Consider the following 26,111-nt stretch of genomic DNA (forward strand, 5'->3'; position numbering starts at 1 on the left):
TAATTCAATCCAGCCGTGAGTTCCACAGAGGAATGATGTATGCTGACTTGGGGACCAGAGGGCCTGTAAACTAGAGGTACAGAGACATGAGTATGAATAACAAAATGTATCAAGCATTTCCTCTTTGTGGGTTGTGTGGCACTTAACATTCATTCTTATCTTCTTCATGGTCCTCAGTATCTAGAGTTTGTATAATTATGCCTAATTCCTTTCCTGTTCTTTCAGTGCATAGGCTGTGTGTTTTTCCTCTTCTGTCTCTCCATGCCTTACACAAAATAGACATGAATTGTCCTTCTGTTGGTTGAATTCACTCATTCATGTAAAGCAGCAGCAGTGTGATCCAGGGTGGAGTGAAGAAAAGAACATCAGGGTCAGAGGGTCTGGGTCATATGCTGTCACTTCCTGGCTGTGCGAGACTGGGAAATCAAACTAGCCTCTCAACCTCAGGATGCCAGGCCTGGGTGCCCTCCCTCCTGGGTGTCTGTGGTAACTAAATAAACTTACTAGTTGAAGCCATGAGATGCAATGCAAGTGACTGAACATACACCATCATTACGATTACATCAAAAAACCGAGACAGGAATAAAGCCTGGGAAAACATACACAAAATGTTGAACAGTGATTTTGTTAAGGTCTTGGGATTACAGGTGTGATTTTTTTTTAATTTCTCTGTTTTTCAAATGTTCTGAATCATAATTCTTTTGCTTTAAATGGAGGCCTTTAAAAATGTGGTGTCTTATTATTACTGGCTGGGTCTTATTGGTTTCCTTGGAAAGTCTTGCTTTCCACTCCCAAGGCCAAGGTTCCACCCGAGGCCCTCCCCACCCAACCCCGGTCTCCGATTCCAGCCCGCAGTCCATCCTGAACTCTGATGCCAACACTGGCTTCACTCACCATTACTTTTATCACACATGAAAACCTTCACTGGCTCTCTTCCTTTTTCTCTCTCTTCAAAACTAACTCCTCTGCCCAACCTTCAGTCCCATGATGGTGCAACTGCACGTTCTTTCCAGCCACTCCCAAAGCTGCTTCAGCCCACCTTAGCCAGTCTTCAACACCAATTTAGGGTCCACAGCAAAACAGGGACAACAGCCAGCCAGAAAATGTGTATGTTGGCTCAAACCGTATTCTTACAAAGTTTGAAGCAACCTTTAAAAACCGAGATTTCACATACAAATCCAAACTTCAACATTTCCTTTAAAAACAGTAAGATTTACAGGACAGATCATTCCCTCACAGGTATCCTTTGGAAACAGTTGATAGGAGCTGAGAAGCACCTGCCCCCTCAGATGAGGCCTGTGGTCCCATCACGCTCAGCAGGGCTTCTGCTGGCCTACAGGTTACCTTTTGGAAACAGTAAAGAAAGGCATTTTTCCTCTGGGCAGAGGCAGCCCCACCCAGAGTGTGCAACTTGGCAAAGCCAGCAAAGGCTGGGAAAGTATCAGTCTCTGCTCTCCAACTGGGCTGGATTCTCTTCATTAAGGGCCAGCTGGCATGACCATAGGCATCAGCTCTGCCCCCACAACAAACGCAGCTAGGTATCTGGCCTCTGTAGGCTTATACATCTAAAACCTACAGAGTAATGGCCATCTGGCTCCAACTCCACTTATCTGTGGGACTCCCTCAGCTCTGCCCTCTGCTTCATCTCCACACTGTCTTCTTTCAGTCACAGGGTGGCTGCCAGAGCCGGTCGTGCTGCCTGCCTCTTTATTCACCTGCGGATGGAGAGAATGCCTTCACAAAGCCCTCAAACAAGAGCCCGAGCTCCACTCCAACTGAATCAGTCCTGTGCCAAACCATTTTGACTGGGACAGTGCCAGGCACTGATTGGCTCAGGTTTAGTTTATCAGAACAATCACTCTGGCAAGGTGGAATATATACCAGTGATTCTCAGTAAAGGTATTATTAAAATTTTGTCCAGAACAATTCTTAGCTGTGCCCTAGTGGCAAATCTCATGGCCACTTTTAGCATATCTAGTACCACCATCCTATGGCAGCAGTGCATCCCAGTCATTGGGGTGTGACCACAAATGCCCACAAACTGGTTATAGCCAGACACTCCTGCGCCTGAAGGTCTTGCTGAACTGAACAGGCTGGAACACAATGGAGAGGGGGGATTAATTCTGGGAGAACAGTCCAGAAATTCATTATACTTTCTTCTAAGTAGGAAAGAAGACAAAAAGGAAGAAAACTGTGGATGCTCAATTTTTAACGTGTGATTCCCCTTCAGATGTGCTCCTGGTTACTATGGAAACCCCTTGCTGATCGGAAGCACTTGTAAGAAATGTGACTGCAGTGGGAATTCAGATCCTAATCTGATCTTTGAAGATTGTGATGAGGTCACTGGCCAGTGTAGGAATTGCTTACGCAACACCACTGGATTCAAGTGTGAACGGTGCGCGCCTGGGTACTATGGAGATGCGAGGAGAGCCAAGAACTGTGCAGGTACAGTGCTGTGCACACGACTGCAGCCACCCAACGGGCGCACGCGTGACAGGAGCAGGCTCTCTGTCAGTGCCAGGTTCAGGTGGATTTCTCTTGGGGACATACTGCAGTTACCCCCTTGACACTTTCCCAGGGTAGTATGGAGTCTCAGGGTGTGCATCCCATATTCATAGGGGTAGATATTTTTGTCACGAGTAGTGTAACTTAGCTCATGGGTAGAATGAACCATGAGACACTTAACACCAGTGACCTTTTGTCTTACCATCTTCATGTCCTTCCAGTTTTGACCAAAGAAGTAAATCAGACTTCTGCAGATAACCTATCATTGACCAGAGGACTGAATGAAAGCTTGTGTGGTTCACATCAATTTTCTTATTCTGCAAACTATGTCTTTCTTTTTAGTTATATTTGGTAAAAGTTAGCATTTCAGTGAAATAGGTTAGCAAATCCAGGAGTAGTTTCATCCCCCTATTTCTTCAAATTATCAGAGAAAATATTTCAGGGATAGTATCTTCCTGGATAGACTTCAGTTAGACTGAAAAGTACCAATTTTATTTGGGATTTCTCCAATCCATTTACCTCAGAGAGTGAAGCTCTTCAGAAGTAAAGTTAAATTGCCTTCCTGCAGGATTAAAGGAAGGCTGAGACTGAGTATTCCTTCCTTCCGCCTTTGAGATGAAGAAGACTGAGGAAGAGGTATTGTGCTCTTGTGGCTTGCTTCAGTTAGAGATACTCTCACTGAAACAGGTTTCCACTTAAAGAGATTTTTAAGAAGTGAAGAGTTTGAAATTGAGAAGAAAACAAATATGATCTGCAGAAGTCACAGAAAAGTAACCATGCCTCCAGGAAAGCTGTGTGCACAGAAACATAGCCCCGAGAATAACAGAGGGAGGAGAGGAGCACTGTCCAGTCAGACTAGAGAGAAGTGGGCATCAGAAAGAGGGTTGGCAAAGCCAAAGACTTAAACATTGGCATCCTGATTCTCAAAATATTGACTAAACTCATGTTTAAATGGCATGGATGCAGATCACTCTTAGAAAAGAAGCTAATGTTGGAAGCAATAATGCATGACCTTGCTGAATTGTTTCATAAATCTGAATTTTGTGGAACATTTTAACAGCCAAAATGTAATAAATGTATGTTATCCTTGAAGCCAATATTTTATGATTATTCTGTAAAGACAGTTAAGAGGTGGGAGGAAATTCACAATTCTATTCCAGCTTACTGCTAGCCTACATAACTGAAGAAATCCTTTATAAATATTAAAAATTAATCTCCACCCCAAAAAGCATTCTTGAAAATCATCAATAGATTAATAATGGGCTCTCAAGTCTTCTAAATTCATGTAAATATGGTCCTAATTCTTTTCACAATATTGTTCCCAGCTGTCCCACTGGTAGCTATCATTGGGAGGTTTGGAGTCAGTCTTGCCAAGGGTCAAGCCCTGTAGGAGCCAAGAATCGCTCTTGGGTCCCCTCACTCGCTCCTAGTGGGCGGCTCCTCCCTCACACCTGGCAGTAATCAAACCTAGACTTGAATTAAACTAGAGAATCTGACTGCGATAAAAGGATGACTTGGATTCCAGCTGAATAATGGACTCTGTGATCATTTTGTACCTTGTGAAACTGACCTGGATCTCTTTGGACTGAAGCAGTTGCAGAGTCATGTCAGAATCTCGAAAAGTTGGGAAAGGAACCCTAAAACATTGAGATTTATCTACTTTTGGCCCAGGGTCATCTTTGAAAGTCTCACCAAGCTGGGGCTTAATTGGGTAAGAGGAGTAATCCCTAAATCATGTATTCCTCATGATCTTAAGAAAGAATATAAATTAATCCCCACTGAAGAATTATATACTGATAGCAAGTATTTCTGCAAACCACAAAACATTGTGATACTTTAGGCATTAAGAAAATGAATCCCTAATCTCTTGTTTTTGTTTCCCACAGCGTGCAATTGTGGGGGAGGCCCATGTGACAGCATAACCGGAGAGTGCTTGGAAGAAGGTTTTGAGTCCCCTACAGGCACGGACTGCCCAACCATAAGTAAAAATAACAGTACATGATTGACTAACCCCACTTTCTCTAATATGCTGCAGGTGTAGGATTAAGAAGATCTATGCAATCCCACCCTCTCTAGAAACTGAGTCCCACGGTTGGCTTTAACCCTGTCTGTGCCTCAACCAAATGGACCCTAAGCAAAAGACATTCAGTCCACTTGATTCCAATTGGCAAATAGCAGGTTGCATTTAAACAGCTCTATTTTAGAAAAATTATTTTTTTCAAGTCTTTAAGTTCAACATCTTACTTAGTAGGTAAAGTTGGAAATACAGTTCCCAATGACTGAGTTCATTTTAGGTCCTTTTTCTATATTATATCTTCAGATCCTCAGATAATGTAATCCATAGACAATGCTTTACAACATTTGGTAAACTCCTATACCAAGAGATTTAACTTTTCCCCAGATCACTCCAAATCTGAAGTGGCACCAGTAATATAATATTCAGTCCTTATGAAAAGGAGCTGCCTTCTCTCTTTCCTGTCTTTCCTGTCATTCAAATCATGAAAGTGAAAGTGAATGTTGCTCAGTCGTGTCCAACTCTTTGGGATCCCGTGGATTATACTGTCCATGGAATTCTCCAGACCAGAATACTGGAGTGGGTAGTCTTTCCCTTCTCCAGGGGATCTTCCCAGCCCAGGGATTGAACCCAGGTCTCCCACATTGCAGGTGGATTCTTTACCACCTGAGCCACAAGGGAAGCCAAGAATACTGGAGAGGGTAGCCTATCCCTTCTCCAGTGGATCTTCGCAACCCAGGAATCGAACCAGGGTCTCCTGCATTGCAGGTGGATTCTTTACCAACTGAGCTATCAGGGAAGCCCACTTCAAATCATGAGTAGTCCTAATGGTCCAAGAACCTGCTGAAGCATTTCAAAACAAATGCCCAGAGCCAGTCTTAATGACTTCTCAAGCATCCTTTAAGCCAGTAGCCTAGAAAAGTCCATGATTGATTTTTAGAAGGATTTAAGGAAAGTTTTGCCTTAGAAAGCCTTCTATCAAGAAAGTAACTAATATTTGGCTTTAAGTAGAGTGTTTTAAAGACTACTTTAATATTAGATATCTCTTCCCCCAAACAAAATCATCTTGGCCTCTCAGTCCCTCTGGGCACAAGAGATTAATATCATGATGAATCCCATATTAGAAGGTGACATAGGATGGAAGGCACAGGCTGGGCAAAGTTTGCATACTGACAGCATAGGTGATCCTCTATGCACAGTCACTTTAAAGACATCAAGGTGCCTGCTTGGCCTCTCTGTGTCTCCTCCACCAGCCTGATGTTCTGGCTGGGGAGTCATTACTTAGAGAGAGCATATGAGGAAGACCTCATTAAACTTCAAGTAACAAATTAACATATTAACAACCATTAACCCTTTAGTCTCCATTTATCAGTTCTCTAGACGAGAGTATGTCTGGTGGAAAGAGGTTGGAAACAGAAAAATTTCAAAGGGTGTCCTTAGTGAGTGTGTCCTAGGAGGGCATTGGTTTGTGGGGGTGATGACAGTGGTCAGAGGAACTCGAACGTGAAATGCAGGAAGCAGTGAGAAACCGCCACCCTCCTCACCACATGTGCAGGGTCGTCAGCTGTCAGAGAGTAATATTAGCAAACAGTGAGGTCCTGCCGACCTATTCAGACAGGAGGTCAGGCCACGGAGAGGCACCGGGCCATCCGTGCAGTGAGGAGAAAGCACTGGAACCTGAACAGTCAGTAAGGAAAGCTGCTGGGAAAGGAGGAATGGCAGGCGAGTTCCATCTTCACTGGCCGGCACCAAGCGGAAACCCACAGCCTGACGTGGAGGGCGTCCTCCCAGACGGCTTTCCCCTGACCAGAGAAAAGTGGGGAGAAGGTTCTTTTCAGCCACCCGCCGTCTCTCAGATGCCTTGCCCTTTGTGCTTCCTTTCCTCCTCAGCTCAGCCATTAGCGTTCATGGTAACCTGCTTTTCAGTTGCATGTTTGTTTTTTGTGTTCTAAGCAGGGATAGTGCCCAACATACACTTTGGTCATCTGAGGCTCTCTGAGTATAAGGACTAGTTCCGTGGTCCAGAATATCTCCTCAGGAAACAAAAATACGAACAGTATTAACCAAGCAAGGGCATATAATGACCAACTTAGAGCAGAATGCTTCCCAGCTGACCTTTGATTTTGAGGAAATGACATGCCATTGTACCACCAGGCTGCGATAAATGCATCTGGGATCTGACTGATGACCTTCGGTTAGCAGCGCTCTCAATTGAAGAAAGCAAATCCGGCCTGCTGAGTGTGTCATCTGGTGCCGCAGCTCATAGGCACGTGAACGAAATCAACTCCACCATCTACCTCCTCAAAGTATGCAGGAATGGTTTACTTTCTGTGTATTTTCACTCTGGTTTCACAGGGTCACTCCTAGTACCTCCTACCCTTTTGTTATCTGAGTCCAGTAGTTATATTACAGATTGCTAGACCTCGGAAATTATGAAAAGTTGATTAGAGTCATGCGCTCCATCCTAAACCAGGAGCTGTCATCTATGAAAAAGGTTAACGGAAAATGAAATGACTGAAAAACTAGTATCTATGTACAAAGCTATTGATAGAGGAGAAACACTTATTTTCTTAAGCTGTACATTGGTTACTTAAGTCAACATAGCAAACATACTATTACCTTAACTTCAGTTTGCTATGTTTTCATGGGTTTCTCTGAAAACTCATACACTCTTGTTCTCCATTTTTCCTTTCTTTCCTCCCTCTTTCTTCTGCCCTTACCATTCCATCTCACTGACAAACATTTTTTCTCATTTTTCCATACTCACACACACACTCAAATACACAAGCATGCTCACGTGCACTGTTTCTCTTCCTTGGTCTAGTGGTTAAATCTGATAAGCAAGTTAAAGGCAGACAGTAGTCAAAAACTGTAACAGTGCTTTTAAGAGATGTTTTTTCCCTCTCTAAATAATAGGCTTCTATCACAACCAACAGATACTTTTTAAAACAATGATAATCAGCTGAAAGGTTAATAGAACTAATTCCAGCATACTTTTTATTTTGTTAGTCAAATTAGCGTAGTGGTTAAGAGCATAAATTTTGACACCAGAATGCCTAGATTCAACTCCCAGCTCTGACACTTACTAGCTTTGTGACCTTGAGTAAATTATTTAACCTCTTTAGTTTTCATTCCCCTCATCTGAAATTGAGGATAATTATTACACCTATCTCATGGGTTGTTGAGAGAATACAGTGAGTTGTTATATAGAGAGCAGTCAGAATAGTATCTAACATAGAAAGTGCTCAATTCTCTGCTTTTAGGAGGTACAAATAATATCCACAGCAATTGCCCAAATCGGCAAAGTGTAGAACAAAACAAAAATCACAAAGTTTTAAAGCTGGATGAAGTCTTAGTAAGCACTCTATTCCCAGTTTAGGAATTGTTTTTTGTCCAAACTCATCTATTTGGACACATGAAGGCAGTATTCTCAGAGGAGTCACCCAGACTCAGTCCTCTTGATACTGCTTGAATCCTCTTTCCCCAAAAGGACAGCTTCAAGGTAGAAATAGTTATTATATCAGATATAATAATATTGTAGCTGATAGGAAGTCAGTGCCCAGATTGAAGGACTTACTCCAAAGTAATTGAAGGAAAGCTACACCTGGTGCAAACTCCTCAAAAATGGAAATGAAAAGGGCAAATTGTCTGAAATAAAAATAATTGTTCTCCTTACACTAGAAAGAGGAAACTGAATTTCTAGAACTCCATTTTCATTGATCAAGGTGGGTTATCATTTCCTCAAAGACCTGCCAGAATTGAAATTTTAAAGCTCAGACACGCAAAGCCACCGCCCGATTATATTGAGCCTTTTTGCAAATTTGCAAAAGGTACCCTTTCCCCAGAACCAGCACAGCCCACACCAGATTCTCCAGCCTACTGAGGGGAGCTCACAGAATTTCTGTCCCCAGAGCTCTCAGTCCCCTCCTGCAGACCTCAAATTTCATACCAGCTTGCAGTAGCCTGTGGACCCCGCTATTTTGAGAATAAAGGCTAACTCTCTACTGTAGTCCTCTTACACTGAAAGGGTTTTCTGTGTATTTTTATAAACCTGGTGTGCACATCTACTGACTATGGAAAAATACGATTTTTTTTTTTTTAATCCACAGACAAAATTGTCAGAAAGAGAAAACCAGTATGTCCTAAGAAAGATACAAATCAACAATGCTGAAAACACAATGAAAAGCCTTCAGTCTGACATGGAGGAATTAGCTGAAAGGGTATGTATTTGGTTTCTGAGACTAACTTCAGTGAGGGATTTAGCTAGTGTAAGACTGGCTAGTCACAAATGATTGAGGCTTAACACAGCCCAGAAAAATGCAGGGACCCAGGTGCCTTAAGATACATCAAGGCAAAACCTGAGGATAAAGTTAATATGTTTGGTCTCTACTGTATCTTCCCATTTTGATTGGTTTCCTTGAAAAACCATGTTTATGGGGAACTTTCGTTGTGTTTGCTGCTGGTAAATATCGTTGATATGTATTTCACTTGGATATTCGTTCAAATGTTTGCCTTAACATTTTATGGCTAAGAGCAATAGAGCATCTAGAAGTAAACTTTATTATATAGCATATAAACTTTAAATGCTTGCTACAGGATGCATTAAATAATGAAAGAGGAGAAATTGTGTTGAGAAAGCAATTTTGCAGTTTGGCAGGGGAAAAAGAACACTTTGGACCCTCATTTTTTACCATATACTATTAATAAAATGAACTTGAACAGATTAAAGACTTTAGTTTAAATCTAAAATTTTCAAGAAAACAGAACTAGATAATTATTAAATCTTGAAAGGAAATAAAAATGCAATTAAATACAGTATGAAGAATTATAGTAAAAAGAAGAATAGATTTGACAAGGTAAAATTGCAAATACTCAGTAAAACAACTAAATAAATGAAAAAAAGTCAGTGAGACTAAGAAAAATGTTGAGGGAAATGTGGCTTCTAAAAGCTCTCACAGATTAACAAAAACATTAAAACATGAGCAAAGTCATTCCCCAAGGGTCTAATGGAAAAATTTCCATCTAATAAAAAAATAGAAAATGCAACTAAGCTCCAAGGCACCATGTTTAATATACTAAAATCTTTAACACATTTTTTCCCCTGATTATGTTCCACCAGTTCTGCCCAGAGTACCCTGGAATTTCTGCTTTCAGATACTAATATTTGACATAAACTGTTGTTCTTTTCAGAAACAATTCTCATTTTCTGCAAAAATAGTGGTTAAAATGATTCTGATAATCTCTTTTGACCTTGGACCTCTTAAACTAAGAGATTATGCTTCTAAAAATATGAATTACTTTAATTGAATCCTTGGAAGATTCAACTGCTTTTAAATGCATATAAAAATTGAGTCCCCCTTTCTCCATGCAACCATCAACATTTGAGGAGCAGTGAGATCTCTTAAAGTTCAAAGGAAAATACCATGAAAGAAATCTTTGTGAAAACTCATTGTCATTTCATTTCTATGTCATGGCTGGAACTTGCTGGAAGTGTCTCAAATTCTTGAGGAAATGTTTTCACCAAGATTAGTTCCTCCCATAGCTTAGACACAGAGTTACTGATTGTTTTCTTATACAGTTTTCCTATTTCCAATATTAATTAAATTCAGGTTTTCATGGGGAGGAAATAATGTAAGCTTCAAAGGAATATCACAGTAGAAAAGGCTCCTGAGCAACAAGAACAGACCACCAAAGCAGGAAGTTGATGATGAAGCTACTAGAACATTCACCCAGTTGTTTCCATTGATTCTTACTGAAAATAACATCCTTCTTGTTGTGACATCAACAGTCCTGATGGTACAAGAACCTGCTGAAACATTTTGAAACAAACACCCAGAGCTAGTCTTAATGACTTCTCAAGCATCCTTCAAGCCGTTGGTCTAGAAAAGTTCATAATTGATTCCTAGAAGGATGTAATAAAAGCTTTGTCTTAGAAAGCCTTCTATCAAGAAAAGTTCACAATATTTAGCTTTAACTAGAATGAAGAATTTCACTGTAGATTCCCACAGTGTGATAAAAATCACAGTAATGTTGCCTCTTAAAATTGAAAATGTGGTTGATCCTTGAACAACATGGGTTTGAACTTCGAGGGTCCACTTACACATAGGTGTTTTTTGATACTATGGTGCAATGGTATTACATGATCCACAGTTGGTTGAGTCCAAGGGTATAGAACCTCAGATATGGAGGGCCAACTGTGAAGTTATACGTGGATTTTCAATTGTATCAGTGCCCCAAACCCCTGCATTGTTCAAGGGACAACTGTATCCTCTGTATGCAAAGTATCTGTTACATGAATCTAATGTAACCCAAATCTCACAGTTTACATTAACTTAAAGTTACTGGGTTTTTGCCCCAACTTCCATATCTAAGTCCTCTAGCCCTCTTTTGATAAATCCTACTGCCTCTTCCCACCCCGTACTTAGGGAAATTTACCTGCCTCCTGAGAAACCTATATGCAGGTCAAGAAGCAACAGTTAAAACTGGACATGGAACAATAGATTGGTTCCAAATTGGGAAAGGAATACATCAAGGCTGTATATTGTCACCCTGCTTATTTAACTTATATGCAGAGTACATCATGCAAAATGCCAGGCTGGATGAAGCACAAGATGGAATCAAGATTGCCAGGAGAAATATCAATAACCTCCGATATGCAGATGACACCACCCTTATGGCAGAAAGCAAAGAGAAACTAAAGAGTCTTTTGATGAAGGTGAAAGAGGAGAGTGAAAAAGCTGACTTAAAACTCAACATTAAAAAAATGAAGATCATGGCATACAGTCCCATCACTTCATGGCAAATAGATGTGGAAACAGTGAGAGACTTTATTTTCTTGGGCTCCAAAATCACTGCAGATGGTGACTACAGCCATGAAATTAAAAGACTCTTGCTCCTTGGAAGAAAAGCTATGACAAACCTAGACAGCATATTAAAAAACAGAGACATTACTTTGCCAACAGAGGACCATATAGTCAAAGCTATGATTTTTCCAGTAGTCATATATGGATGTGAGATTTGGACCATAAAGAAGGCTGAGCACTGAAGAATTGATGCTTTTGAACTATAGTGTTGGAGAAGACTCTTGAGAGCCCCTTGGACTGCAAGGAGAGCAAACCAGGCAATCCTAAAGGAAATCAGTCCTGAATATTCATTGGAAGGACTGATGCTGAAGCTGAAGTGCCAGTCCTTTGGCCACCAGATACGAAAAACTGAGTCATTAGAAAAGACCCTGATGCTGGGAAAGATTCAAGGTGGGAGAAGAAACAGACAACAGAGGATGAGATAGTTGGATGGCATCATCGACTTGATGGACATGAGTTTGAGCAAGCTTTAGGAGATGGTGAAGGACAGGGAAGCCTGGCATGGTGCAATCCATGGGGTTGTAAAGAGTCAGACATGACTGAGTGACAACAACAGCAACTTCTGGGAAGCCCCTAAAGGATGCCCATGCATTTGTGTTCCCAAAGAGCTGCTGCTCAAAAAAGTCTCGATTTTGCCACTGCTGATCATGTCTGTAATGAAATACCAAAGCCTCTGTCAAGATTCCACTCTCCTGTGTTCCCAAAGGCAGCATGCTCAGAACCAGAGTGGACTAGGCTACAAGCAGAAGTGAAGATAGTGACCCTCTCCCAGTCTCAGTGCTGCCCTTTGCCATCTGGATCTAGAGCCCAGTCTCCCAAGAGCTGGGTCAGGAGGATGCCACACTGTTCCCTACACTTCTCCATCTCCTCCATCTCATCCGTACTCCTTCAGCTACAGCAGCATGTATGAAGACCTTTAGGATTGGAAGGAAAGTAGGTCACTTCCATACATCAAAAGCCTCATCTCCAATCCTGATAAAAAGACAGGACAAAAAGTCAAAATATATTTCAATTACAGTTGACCAGAAGACTGTACCCACTCCAGTGCTCTTGCCTGGAGAATCTCAAGGATGGAGGAGCCTGATGGGCTTCCATCTATGGGGTTGCACAGAGTCGGACATGACTTAAGTGACTTAGCAGCAGCAGCAGAAGACTGTAGAACTTCAGCCTTGGCATTGCAGAAGATTAATTTAAAAAGCAAGGAACAGCAGACAATGCTGAAGAGGTTCTCAGAGGCCAAATCGTGAAGAACCTTGCCCACCATACTCATCCTATGGACTTTGGAAGATATTGGAGCATTTACCTACAACAATGAGCTGATTAGGTGCGAAGTTTCAGAAACATTGCTCCGCAGTGGGGATGATAAATTGGTGAGTTTAAGACTGAAGACAGGGACACCAGTTAGTAGACTGTCACAGTAATCCAAACAAGAGCAGTCCGTTGCTACCTTATGTTCATTGGAAAGGAAATTGCAGTGAACTGGGATAAACTGAAACTAGTGGTGGGCAACAAGAAGAGAGGCCAGAAGGGCGAGTGAAATAAAAGTGATTCAGTGACCAGTTGAATATGAAGAGTTGCAAAGATGTAAGCTATTAGACTTGGAAAGATAAATGGCCAAGACTGATAATTCAGAATGGATTCTCTGGACCTCGTCAGGTGAAGTACCTGTGGATGCCACAGATTTGAGTCTGTAGCTCAAGAGAAGAGATCAAGGCTGGAAAAGTATTTCAATGTTTAGGAGATAGTTAAACCCACACAAGTAGACATCACCATACAGATAGTGAAATGGCACACCAGTATTCCTACTGCCGTTTTGTCCGGCACTGCCTCTGTTTATGCTTATCTTAGAGTTATTATTAGAAGATCCCCTTTCACTCTCAAAAGAGTCCAGACCATGCTAGATAATGATTAGCATCCTCACTCAATAGAATAGTATTCTAGGTACACTATACTTTATGCCCTGTATAGTACATGAAATTCTTGCCACCTTTATGTCAAATGTGTGTCAGAATTCACTGCTGAGGTGAGTAAGTGATTAATCCATTTGTAATGCTAAACATCAACCAGCTTACAGTTGTGAGCTAATTTTTTATAGTTTTCCTTAGGGCAGGATGCACCTGTTTTACCATGTGCCCATATCATTATTTTCCTTCCATAATCAAAGTTAAAGAAAGCCGTAGAACTTTCAAATAAGGCATCACTGTATATTATATCAGTAATTTTGCAGTTTAAAGTAGCAGATGTTCCTTTTTGCTGCTGTCTTTTTTTAAATATATGTATCTAAGCGCCCTCTGGTGTTGGTCAAAAGAGCTTGTCTTTGAGTTATCTTCTACCTGTCTCATTACTTCGGTGAATTCAGTTTCCATATCAAGAAATAAATGAACACAGTAATAACAATAAACCTTTTCCCTTGAAGGATGAAGCCAAAGTCAAAAATATGCATGTTGTATTTTGTAAATATAACTGAATTTAAACTGGACCAAAAATCAACTTTAAACATTTTTTAATGTTTTATAGGTCTGTGTCCCTATTTTTTAAAAGTAGGGAGGGATGACATCAAGAATAAGATTCATTTTATTTTCTACATCATCTAATTTTAAAGTGACCACAAAGCTTGTGTTTCCAGAAAGCATTAGAACAGGGCAAGAGGGAGATTGAAATTGTGGGAAAAGAACATGTGACTCAGATTGCTGTGTCCATTCAGAGAGCATGCATTTCAGCGACGGAGCTGCAGTATTGCTGCACAGGGAGCTTTGTTTGGAGGGATTTTGGATACAGTGCCAATGAAAAGCTCCTGGGGCATGTGTTTGCTGGGATACCATCTCCGCATTCTCCTCCTTAAAGGGCCAGTGGCTTGGGTTATGCTGTGTGATGGTTGTTCAGTCACTCAGTCGCGTCCAACTCTTTGTGACCCCAATGCCTGTAGTGCTGGGCTCCTCTGTCCCTGGGATTTTGCAGACGAGACTACTGGAGTGGGTTGCATAAAAACATTCCAGGTAAAAGCATGGCCTAATCCTCCCACTGCAACAAGAGATAAAAGGAGAGAGATTTGAAACAGCCACTCTCCTGTTCTGGGGGCCTACCAGCCAGCACTCTGTGTAGCAGGTCACCTGGCAATCCAGGCAGGTACAGCTTCTTTGTCACAGAGCTGAACCAGAAAGACACTGGGCAAGGCAAGTGGGCGCTTGATCAAATGCCAGACTGAGGAAGTGTCCCACCTCTTAAATATAACCCATGAATCCATCTTTCTGATGCCAGAGTATGTACCCAGCCCCATGCTGTGCATCCAGGCCAGTGTCTTGGCCTTGAACCATTTTTTTAAGACATGCTTCCCTTGTGGCTCAGACAGTAAAGAATCTGGCTGCAATGCATGAGACCTAGGTTCAATCGCTGGGTCAGGAAGATCCCTTGGAGAAGGAAATGGCCTTCCATTCCAGTATTCTTGCCTAGAGAATTCCAGTATACTTGCCTAGAGAATTCCATGGACAGAAATGCCTGGCGGGCTATAGTCCGTGGGATCGCAAAGAGTTGGACACAACCAAGTGACTACACTTTCACTGTACTTTCTCTTCTGTCTTTATACACACAGAGATAAATATGCATGTACACATGCACACCCACACATCCTTTCTTCAGGAGCCACATTTGAGTTGGGGGTTCATCTTGACAGATCCTACATGTGAGTTCTGAAACAGAGTTGAAAGAATGAAATCAGCTTCTCAGAGAAGAACTTCATTCACTCCGAGCCAAAACTGCTTGAGTAATTATTTGTACACAAGTGCCTTCAGTGTTGATGGGAATTTGGAAGGCAGCACTGAAAATAGCCTTTAGCCTAGTGAGCATAATCCTTTCAATCTCTGTGGTAATTTAGTTGCAGCAGTGGCTGGACCACCCAGAAGCCACTGGATGCATGGAACATTTTGAGATCGGCCTGCTTTCTCAACATGTTTCCCTTTGAACCCTTAAGCATTTCAGTCAGCACAATGTCAAACTGATCAGCAGACATGGATAATTCCCTAGTCTGGCATCTTGAGATACAGTAAAAATTCAAAGGGTAGATTACTTACGAAAGATGGGTGGTTTGGATTGAACTGTGACTGATGGCTTAGGAATAGAAATAGCATCTGTAATTCTAAAGCTAGTCATCACATCCATCTTCATGCATGAGTCCATTTTATATGTTACGGAACTTTCGCATGTCAGGGAAATTTATGTTTACAGAATACATTATGCTCACCCACCCCCACATGCATATACACAGCCTTTCCTTCTCGTAAAATTAATCTGTTGTTTATACGGATTATTTATAGGAAAGCCAAGCTTCAAGAAAGGTCCAGTTGGCTCAGAAGGAAAGCATGGATACCATTAACCACGCAACTCAGCTTGCAGAGCAAGCCCACAATATGAGGGATAAAATCCAAGGTAAATATACTCTCTAGTGGTTCAGCTCCATGTCAAGCAATCACTCATGTTATTAACAGCAATAAAAGTAATGGCTACCGTTAGTGTTTATTGTGTGCCAGGACCTGTTGTTAAGAGTGTTACCGTTTCAAACTCATGTAAGATCTTCTTTCACATTTGTTTGTCTGGGACTTCTGAGTACTCATCTCCACTAACTGTCTATTTTCAATAATAAATGTGGAGAGTAGAGGAAATTTCTTGACAGTCCAGTGGTTAGGACTCAGGCAGCGCAGCCAAAAGGAAAAAAAAAAAAAAAAGAATGTATGTAAAAAATCATTCCCTTTCCACGCGTTTCACAGAAGTGAAATGCCGGTATACCTTTCCAGTAGAGGAAATTACATTCTGTGTTGTCTCTAAAATGCAAGAGTTGAGTAGGAGTCACATTTTTCTCAGTTATTTGCAGTGAAAACCCTGCCTTTAGAATGACAGCAAACTGTCCACTAATCCAAGTTATCCTGCGCTGTCTCTCTCATGCTGTCCTAAGAACCAGGCAGGTGCATGCTCTGGTCTCCAGTCCAGAAGAAACGCCAAGAGTGGGTGTGGAAGAGTTCTTTGCCTTAAAGCATAAAACTGGCAGATTTACCTTTCTTCTTGAGGGTTTACTTACCTGTATTCCAGCTTCTCATAAACGCAGGCTGCATTTTGAAGACTATCTTAATAGCATGCTGAAAGCAAGCCTTCAGTTTACCAACAGAAAACAGGCGATTGCTTTGGTTCTAAGATAAAGAAAATTTACTTGGGTTACAGTCTGCTAAGATACAGTATTTGTGTGTTTCCATAGTTTTTATTATCCTATATATTAAGAGCTGGATGACAACTACAAGTACATCTCAAGGGCACAATGACAGTAAAGGGACCCACAATGGAAGATTCATATCTTTATACTGAGGTAGAGGGAGCATATTCCAGGACAAGGGATGTATTGAGCCAAGATTAATCATTCGCTGTATTTCCTTCGGTGCCCATAATACATAATAAAAACAAATGGTATGCATTTCAAACATCCCCTGCTCCCATCCTTACTATTTCATGCTTTTGCATCTACCAATAAAATGTTCTTTCCATATAATATTTTATAGTTAAAATTGATTTATTCAAAAAGTAAGATTAAACCTAGATTAGCTGATCTCATCTAATTAAGAAATAAATGTCCCTCTCGGCAGCAGAAAAAGCTAGCATCTTAGATCTTAGCCATTCAGGGGGAAAAAAAAAAAAAAACAGTTCACCTTTGCTGTCTAACTCAAATTGTGATTCTAGGGTATTTCATTTGGAAGGAATCTAAGCCTTCTTATTTGACCCTTATTTGACCCTAGGACATAGAATAAGAAGGAAAAAATACAAAAGAAATGTAAATAGAAAACAGTAATTTCCATCAGTTTCTACCTTTCGAAAGTAATGTATGAACAGCCTTCAAAGACCAAAAGCATAAATGTTATTCTCTGTATTTCCTTTTTCTAATCTAGAGCAGACATGGCTAAAATAAAATAAGCCAGATTGTAAATATAATATCTGCATCAAAATGCCAAGAAATTCAGCATTGCCAATGCTAGATCTAAGGAAAATATATATGTTTAGTTTAGTTCAAGGGTTAATATTTTAGACTTTACTTGAGAAATGAGTATTTAATTCCTTCTTGAGTTTTGTTTAAGTATATTTTAGTTTCTAAAGCTTTTATCAGTAATATTTACAGCACTGAAAACCTCTTCCCCTATTTATCTCCCTTGCTTCAGAATTCAGGGATGCTGCACACCAGGAGTGTGTCATTCCTTATTCCCAGCCATCTCTAAAGTAACTACTGGTGACCTTCAAGCTATTATCCATATGAAATACAAGCCCTTATCCTGGTATGATTTATGTGAGACCAGTGTTGTTTACCCATCTTGTCTGGCCAACCACATAGATCATAGTAAACCACAGACAGACAATTTCATTTATGCCAGGAAGATAAAATGCTTCCTCCTGGAGCTACCATAGGACAAGGTGGCAATTACATAGCTTTCATCTGATCATATATAGTAGGAAGAGGGAACCAGAGGCCTGCTCAGCTCTGCCAGTATTCAGACAACCCATCTATTGCCTCTGAGTCTCAGCCGTCCCTCTGGTTCTGAAATGGATACTACTTATGGATGTAGGCTGAGAATGACCCAGAGTCAGAATTGAACAGTCTTGCCAGGCAGTCATACCACAGAAGGCAAACAGCAGTTGCAAAAAAAAAATATGTATATATTAATGATCAAAAGCTCACATCCTGCTGTAAGAAACCTGTGTGTTATATCTAGTCTGTACAACAATCTGAAAGACTAACTGAACAGCCATCAGTGTACACTCATTTTGGCTTAGAGCTTAGGTAACATCCTTGGCTAAATTACAATTAATATCTCCAATGCTTCCTATGTGTGACAGGTGATACATCAGAACATTTTCTCCAAATTATATATTTTATTATATAAAAGACTGATCAAAGACCCTAGATTTGTGTTTCTTAAATATTAACATTTTTTACTCATACGAAAATCAGACTCAACTGAAATCAGAGCAAACTTGGTATTAATTCCATTCCTGTTCTGAAGTTGCCAAATGAAAAGCAAAGAGTGACTTCCTTTGGTTTAACCTCTCCCTGGAATATATGATGAACTCCAGGGCCGACACCAGTATTCACAGCATGACCACCACCACGCTGTCTTTGCATCAGGTCTCTGTCTCCGTTTTAGGATCAGCCCTGCCCATTGCCCTCTTGTTCGTGTTTTCAGTGACGTCACTGTCAGACTCCCCAGCACTTCCCCCTCCTGCCTTCTCTCACTGTGCCCTTCCTTTCAGAGATCAGCAGCAAGATGCTGTATTATGGGGAAGAGCAGGAACTTAGCTCTGAGGAAATCTCCGAGAAGCTGGTGTTGGCACAGAAGATGCTTGAGGAGATCCGACGCCGTCAGCCGTTCCTCACCCAACGGGAACTTGTGGACGAGGAGGCAGACGAAGCCCATGAATGTAGGTATATTCAGCTTCTAGAGGCCAGCACATGTCTGCTTCCTTTGTGGGTCCAGGAGAGGACACCCAGTCACAGGGCAGCGTTTGGTCAAAGCAACCAATTCCCGATATTCAGAGTCACTGAGCATTTAAAGTGGCCTCAGGGAGTTCTTCAGGACAACTTGACTCTATATATATAGACCAGGAATTTTAAATCCAGACCCAACCTTCAGCTTTTGATAAACTGCTGAGATTCCACAAGGAATCTACAAGATTTTACTCCTGAGGAGAAAAAAATAGGAATGTAGCAGCTGGTGAAAAAACAGGGGAAGGAAAGCTAAGGGAAGCAATTCCCAAAACTTCAATAAGAGAAGTCTCATTGAGAAGGCAGTAAAGATGTAACAAAACAAAGCCCAGCAACATTGATGTTCTGATGTCCGTGAGTGACTTTTAATGACTTTGAAACCTCACTGGAAATTTAACATTTCCTTTAATGATTAATGTAAATAACAAACCACAGTAGTATTAGTGAATCTATGACTTGGTCATTATATCAGTTATCAATTACTGTCTCACAATCTACCCCAGACATTAAAACAATAAGCATTTATTTGTTCATGATTTCATAGGTTGGCAGTTTGGGTTGGACTCAACCTAGACAGATCATCTCTGCTCCATGTGGTGAAGTTCACTCACATGTCTGGACTCCTAGCTGGGATGGCTGGGCATCTCCCTCCACGTGGGGTTTTATTCTCTGGGAAGCTCACTGAGCTTGTTCATATGGCAGAAGCCTTCCAGGAGGGCAAGAATGGAAAGTACAAGGTCTCTCAAGGCCTGGCCTTGGAACTCAGCAATGTCATATTCATTCCATTGGTCAAAGTGAAAGTGAAAGTTGATCGATCATGTCCAACTCTTTGCAAGTCCATGGACTATACAGTCCATGGAATTCTCCACACCAGAATACTGGAGTGGGTAGCCTATCCCTTCTCCAGGGGATCTTCCCAACCTGGGGATCAAACCCAGATCTCCCACATTGCAGGCGAATTCTTTACCAACTGAGCCACAAGGGAAACCCAAGAATACTGGAGTGGGTAGCCTATCCCTTCTCCAAGGGATCTTCCCAACCCAGGAATCAAACCGGGCTCTCCTGCTTTGCAGATGGATTCTTTACCAACTGAGGTATGAGGGAAGCCCTCTGTTGGTCAAAACCAGCCCAGATTCAAGGGTGAGGAAAAAGACTTGACTCTTGATAGAAGAGTTATAAAAAATTGTGTCCATTTTAATCTACACAGTCAACAAAAAGAGGCTACAGGTTTGTGTATCATATTTCAGTTGTCACTGTTATTTCACAATGCTAAATTCATCAATAATTCAAGAATTTTAGTAGTTACTGGTTTCACCCCTAAATCTTATTAGTTAACACACTGATAAGGAAGCACATGTATTATTATATTACCAATTTTTATACATCTTTTTAGTGCTACATATTTTATCTTGTACATTTAAAAACATATAAGAAGGGATCTGAATGAAGGCTTTGCCAGGTTGTAAAGGGGCCCATGATACAGAAAGGGTTAAGAACACCTACATTAGATCATTTTCCTACAATTGTCACTGTCAACTTCTGTTAAAACTTGTTGTGAATATTTTAATAGAGGAGTAATTTTGGCATAAAGGTATATTGTGATAGCAGACTTACAAGGTCTTAGAAACAGTAAGAAATAAGGCAGAATCTCAGGCCCGTTTCTGAGTGCAGATTAGGCCAGCAGTCAGGAAGGCTGGAGCTCTCATATCACAGCCAGATGCTTTGCCTGTTTGGGGATTTAACAAGACTACTCTGGGGAAGTGGAACCAAATACATCTCCCACTTAGCAGCCTTCCACCGAGTAAAGGCATTTTTTCAGCCACTTTCTCTACTCAACCGTGAACTTGTATCTTCTGTTCATGATGATGAAAGTAAATACAAAACCTCAATAAGACAGACTGATAGTCCCTGGAGAAAAAATAGAGTCAAGGTACAGAAGCAATGCATGTAACTTTGATTAGAGAATTAAGACATAGGCAAAGTTTAAGAATATTTCATTGCCATTTAATCTTTCAGAATAATGATTCTGGAATAATGATTCCAGAATAATGATTAAGTTTGACCTAAATAAAGGAGCTAACTAAAAATAGCTGCCTGGAGAGAATACAGAAGATGAATGGTTGTACATTTGCCAATAATAGACAAAATAATTGGAGATATCTCTAATAGTAAAACTGTAGTATATCCAAGTTTCGTTTGTATGGTAAAGCTATTAATAATCTGTGTAATAATAAACCTAGTTGAATGACATCATTTCCACATAAAGCACCATCTTGACAGGAAAACTAATCAACTCCCTTTTTAGCTGATGGTGGTCTAGGATGGTCCAAATCCTACAAAATAGTATTTAAAACTTCAAATAATGGGGCCATTTTTGTGACCAACAGCTTTAATCGCTATTGCTAAAGACGTCACCTGCCAAATTTGCATCTTTGCTTCTGTGGGCTGGGATGGGAAGAGAAGGGAGGAGCCCAGACTGAGTTTCTGTGTGCCTTTCTCCCCAGTGCTGAGCCAGGCTGAGAGCTGGCAGAGGCAGTACAATGACACTCGCTCTCTGTTTCCTGTGGTCCTGGAGCAGCTGGACGACTATAACGCCAAGCTGTCAGACCTCCAGGAATCACTCGACCAGGCCCTTAACCATGTCAGGGATGCTGAAGACATGAACAGAGCCACAGCAGCCAGGCAGCGGGACCATGAGGTACGGTGGACACTAAATGTAAATGCATTTGGGGCATATATTAATACAACACGACGTTATCCTAAGAAGAGACAGTTGGTAAACAGTTTTTAAAATATTGGTACATTTAAATCTTTATTTTTAAAATTATCTGCACATTTTTTGCCACTGTCATTTGCTGATATAAGTGTGCACAACTAAAATCAAGTTGAAACTGTTGCAGTTGTTTAGCTTGTGCGTTAAGAAGAATGCAGTTGTTCTTCGTGCTTCTGTCCGCCTGTGTTGGATGTATTTCTCTTGTTTGCAACTGAGAAAACAAGGCATAATTCCTGTGTATAACTTCTTTTATACCGAGAGTACTAAAAATCTCAAAGCAACCCAGAACCGTGTTTCCTGTAAGGATATGTGTGATTTTGGAAGGGCCTGATTAGCAAATCTCACAGCCTGACTGATCAGCAGCTGCAGAGGTAGGGAGTCTAATTCAAGCTAAGGTCTTACAAAGAGGTGAAAAAATTTCCCAGGCTTGGCCAGAGCTTGCCAAAGCGGTCACCTTACGGGGCCAGGATTTGTGCATGCCCACACCTCCAGATTTAGAACTGGTGGTGCTCACACTTCTACCCTGAGCAATACATGCACTCACACCATCACTGTGAATGGTCATTTTCTGATAGGAAGACATGTGCCTCTAAAAGCAGTGTCAGAAATAGGAAGCAGCTATGAGGAAGCTCATTACTTCAATTATGTTATCAGCAAATCCAACTTAAATTAGGTTCTCCAAACTGATTTTCAGTCATCGCTACCTTTCAGTAAGTCATCATCAAATTTCCTAAATAAAAGTGAATTGTACTTATTATTGCCATTTTGCACCACTGAAGCAATCTCTTAGCCAATATGTTTTAGTATAATAATGGTCAGGATAGCATTTTTGTTTAAAAACAAAAACATGATTATCTGGCACAACAAAATTATGAGTGTAACACAAAATAAATTCTTTAAGCAGAATTTAAGAAAGTTACTGGGACTCATCCTTATCCTTGAATTTTTCCCACCTTCACGTCTCGTCAACCACAGGATCTGGCCCATTTTACCTTTGGAGTATTTTTAACTATCTTCCATCTTTTCCCTTCCTCTACGACTTCTCCAGTGTGGGCCTTTGTTATTTCTCAACTAAAATAGCCTCCTCCACTCCCCTCCATTCTTGGTTCTGTATTGTGATCATCTGCTAGTGGATGTCTCCCCCATTCACCATAAGTGTTTTACTATCACATTTCACTGTAAGAACTACAGTATGGCTTAAAAAAAAATAACACCAAAATTGCAATCCTTATACAAAACCAAAAATAACCACAAAGTTTGATCATTTTGTTGTGTGCAAATAATAGCCACACAACTAGTGATTACATTATTTATTTTGTCTTCCTACTCCCAATGTGAAAGGATAACAGAATAATAAAAATCTGTATCAGATGAATATGAGATTCTGTCTATTTAGGGACTCTGATAACCAAAGTTCCACCTTCCTAAGACTTTCTCTGTCTCTTTTTTAAGTATGAGGAGACTTTTATTTTTTGCATATGTGAAGTGGATACTGAAGCATGCTGAAAAATGCTAATTATGTCATTTTTCACTAATTATTAGTTTCTAAATTTTCTTCTGTTCAAATTGTCCATCTCTCTGTGAGAATACCTTTGTTTCAAAGCTAATTTTATTCATTTCTGTCTAATTCTATGTCTGGCGAGTGACAGAAACCCTTTAACTTGAAGCACATCATTTCCAGCTACTACCGATGAGCTCACCAGGCAGTGCTGTTTGCACATGGTTTTGAAGCTTGGTTGTTACTTCAGGGTGTTAGCTGTGTTCCCACAAGGCAGCTCAGATAGACGAGCTTCCAGAAGGGATCATATCTCAGATTCTGTAACGGGAAAACTGCTCTGAGAGATCTAGATAATACCAATCTTTTTCACCCTTCTTCCTTACATACTTTAAAATATTGCTTTTGTGCAGAGCTATATAACTACCTGTCCTTGTGAAGACAAGAATGGTTAACCCCAGATAGTCATACTGAATTAAGCTTGATGGATTTTGAAGGGATATTGATTTTTTTTTAAGTTCTTACTTTAAGAGGATGTTCAAATGAGATGCTTTTCTGTCGCTAGACCTATGTCTTCCCCTGTAGCAAGGTATGTGGAGAAAATGGGTTTCATTCTTCTTTTCCACTAAATTAGAAAAGAGAGTCCAGGGAGTGAGACAGGACATTAAAATGAACTTTAAAAGTTTTAAAATATGTCATTCAAGTGTAGGCTTTTGTAATGAATTCTGTGATATCGTACCATAACAAAAATTTCAATTCCAATTTAAATTACCATTTCTAAAGTAACTTCAGCTCACTTTTTACTCAGATTACAAAATGAGGCTTTTACTTTTTCCCCTCCTAAAGTTTCACTCTGTGTTCCTTTCAATCTCTGAAGTGCCACAGTGTCTCTTCAGAATCACAGCATCCCTGACTGTAAAACTCCAGAGTGGCAAGTGTAAATGAAAGTGTTCATCAGAAAACATATCCACACTTGGAACAGCCCAATGGAAAATGGAAATTTCTCCAAAGAAGAAATACAGAAGGCCAAGAGGCACATGAAAAAGATACTCTACACCACTAATTAGTAGAGAAATGCAAATAAAAACTGCGATAAGCTGTCAGTTCACAATAGTCAGAATGGACATTATTTAAAAGTTTACAAATAACAAATGCTGGAGAAGGTGTGGAGAAAAGGGAACCCTCCCACAGTGTTGGTGGAAATAAAAAGTAGTGCAGCCACTATGGAAAGCAATATGAAGATGCCTTAAAAAACTAGCAGTAGAACTACTATATGACTCAGCAATCCCACTCCTTGGCATATACCTGGAGAAAATCACAATTCAAAAAGATGCGTGCACCCCAGTATTTGTAGCAACACTATTCACAATAGGGAAAATATGGAAAAAAACAAAATGTCATTGACAGATGAATGGATGAAGAAGATGTGGAATATACATACAGTGGATTACTGTGTGTGTGCTCAGTAGTGTCTGACTCTGTGACACCATGGACTGTAGCCTACCAGGCTCCTCCATCCATGGAATTTTCCAGGCAAAATTACTGGAGTGGGTTGCTGTTTCTTTCTGCAATAGAATACTACTCAGCCATAAAACGGAGAAGGCAATGGCACCCCACTCCAGTACTCTTGCCTGGAAAATCCCATGGATGGAGGAGCCTGGTAGGCTGCAGTCCATGGGGTCGCTAAGAGTCGGATATGACTGAGCGAATTCACTTTCACTTTTCACTTTCATGCATTGGAGAAGGAAATGGCAACCCACTCCAGTGTTCTTGCCTGGAAAATCCCGAGGACGGGGGAGCCTGGTAGGCTGCAGTCCATGGGGTTGTGAAGAGTTGGACACGACTGAAGTGACTTAGCAGTAGCAGTAGCAGCCATAAAAAAAGAACCAAATAATGCCATTTGCAGCAACATGAATGCAACTAGAAATTATCACACCAAGTGAAGTAAGTCAGAAAGAGAAAGACAAATCCCATCTGATATCACTTATATGTGGAATCGAAATATGGCCCAAATGAACCTATCTCCAAAACAGCAACAAACGTGTAGACAGGGAGAAGAGACTTCTGGTTGCCAAGGAGGGGTGTGGCAAGGGAGAGGGATGAACTGAGAGTTTGGGGTTGGTAGATACAAACTATTATGTTTAGAATGGATAGACAACAAGTTCTAATGTATAGCATGGGGAACTATATTCAATATCCTATGATAAAACATAATGGAAAAAGAACATTAAAAAGCAATGCATATGTGTGTGTAACTGAGTCACTTTGCTGTACAGCAGAGGTAGCACAGCATTGTAAATCAACTATACTTCAATTTTAAAAATTTTGAAAAGGAAAAAAAGGAAGAAAGAGCTCCCCTCGTAGCTCAGTGGTAAAGAATCTGTCAATGCAAGAGATACGGGTTCTATCCCTGGTCCAGGAAGATCCCACATGCTGCAGAGCAGCTAAGCCTGTGTGCTACAGCTACTGAGCCTGTGCTCTAGAGCCCAAGAGCTGCAACTACTGAGCCCATGTGCCACAACCACTGAAGCCCGTGTGCTCCACAAGAGAAGACCCCTCAATGAGAAGCCTGTGCGCCACACTAGAGAGTTGACCCCACTTGCTGCAACTAGAGAAAAGCCCGCGCAGCAATGAAGACCTAGCACCACCAAAAATAAATAAATAAAATTTTTAAATATTTTTTTAAAAAGAGGGACAAACTATATCCACACTTGGGCAATTTACCTCTTCAAAACACCTGAACATCTAACATAAAGAGTAGAAAGAAGCGAGATCAGAATTTTATGCTTTGATATTAGGGTCACTTTAAATTTCTGAAAGGACTTTAAGATTCTTTTGTATATATTTTATTCCTGTCCAGATGAGGTATTTGTGCCTGGCCCAAAGTTAGCACATGATAAATGCTTTCTGGAATTAGGTCACTTTTCAGTGACTGCAAATACAGAGCCTGT

General features: G+C 40.7%; 1 protein-coding gene across 4 annotated transcripts in view; it reads left to right on the forward strand.

Moving 5' to 3' along the window:
• The window catches only part of LAMA4 (laminin subunit alpha 4), a 148,164-nt gene that overhangs the window by 65,234 nt on the left and 56,819 nt on the right, over window positions 1–26,111 (forward strand). For 3 of the 4 annotated variants that reach the window (XM_070376403.1, XM_005890204.3, XM_070376402.1), the window contains 7 exons: window positions 2,231–2,445; window positions 4,392–4,487; window positions 6,674–6,825; window positions 8,629–8,739; window positions 15,693–15,804; window positions 18,661–18,828; window positions 21,397–21,590. In XM_070376403.1, the coding sequence (XP_070232504.1) occupies window positions 2,231–2,445; window positions 4,392–4,487; window positions 6,674–6,825; window positions 8,629–8,739; window positions 15,693–15,804; window positions 18,661–18,828; window positions 21,397–21,590 (1,048 nt within the window). The remainder of the gene's footprint in view (window positions 1–2,230; window positions 2,446–4,391; window positions 4,488–6,673; window positions 6,826–8,628; window positions 8,740–15,692; window positions 15,805–18,660; window positions 18,829–21,396; window positions 21,591–26,111) is intronic. The other variant, XM_070376404.1, reaches the window with a different exon arrangement.

This window comes from Bos mutus, chromosome 9 (assembly GCF_027580195.1).
Source record: "Bos mutus isolate GX-2022 chromosome 9, NWIPB_WYAK_1.1, whole genome shotgun sequence".
Lineage (NCBI taxonomy): Eukaryota > Metazoa > Chordata > Mammalia > Artiodactyla > Bovidae > Bos > Bos mutus.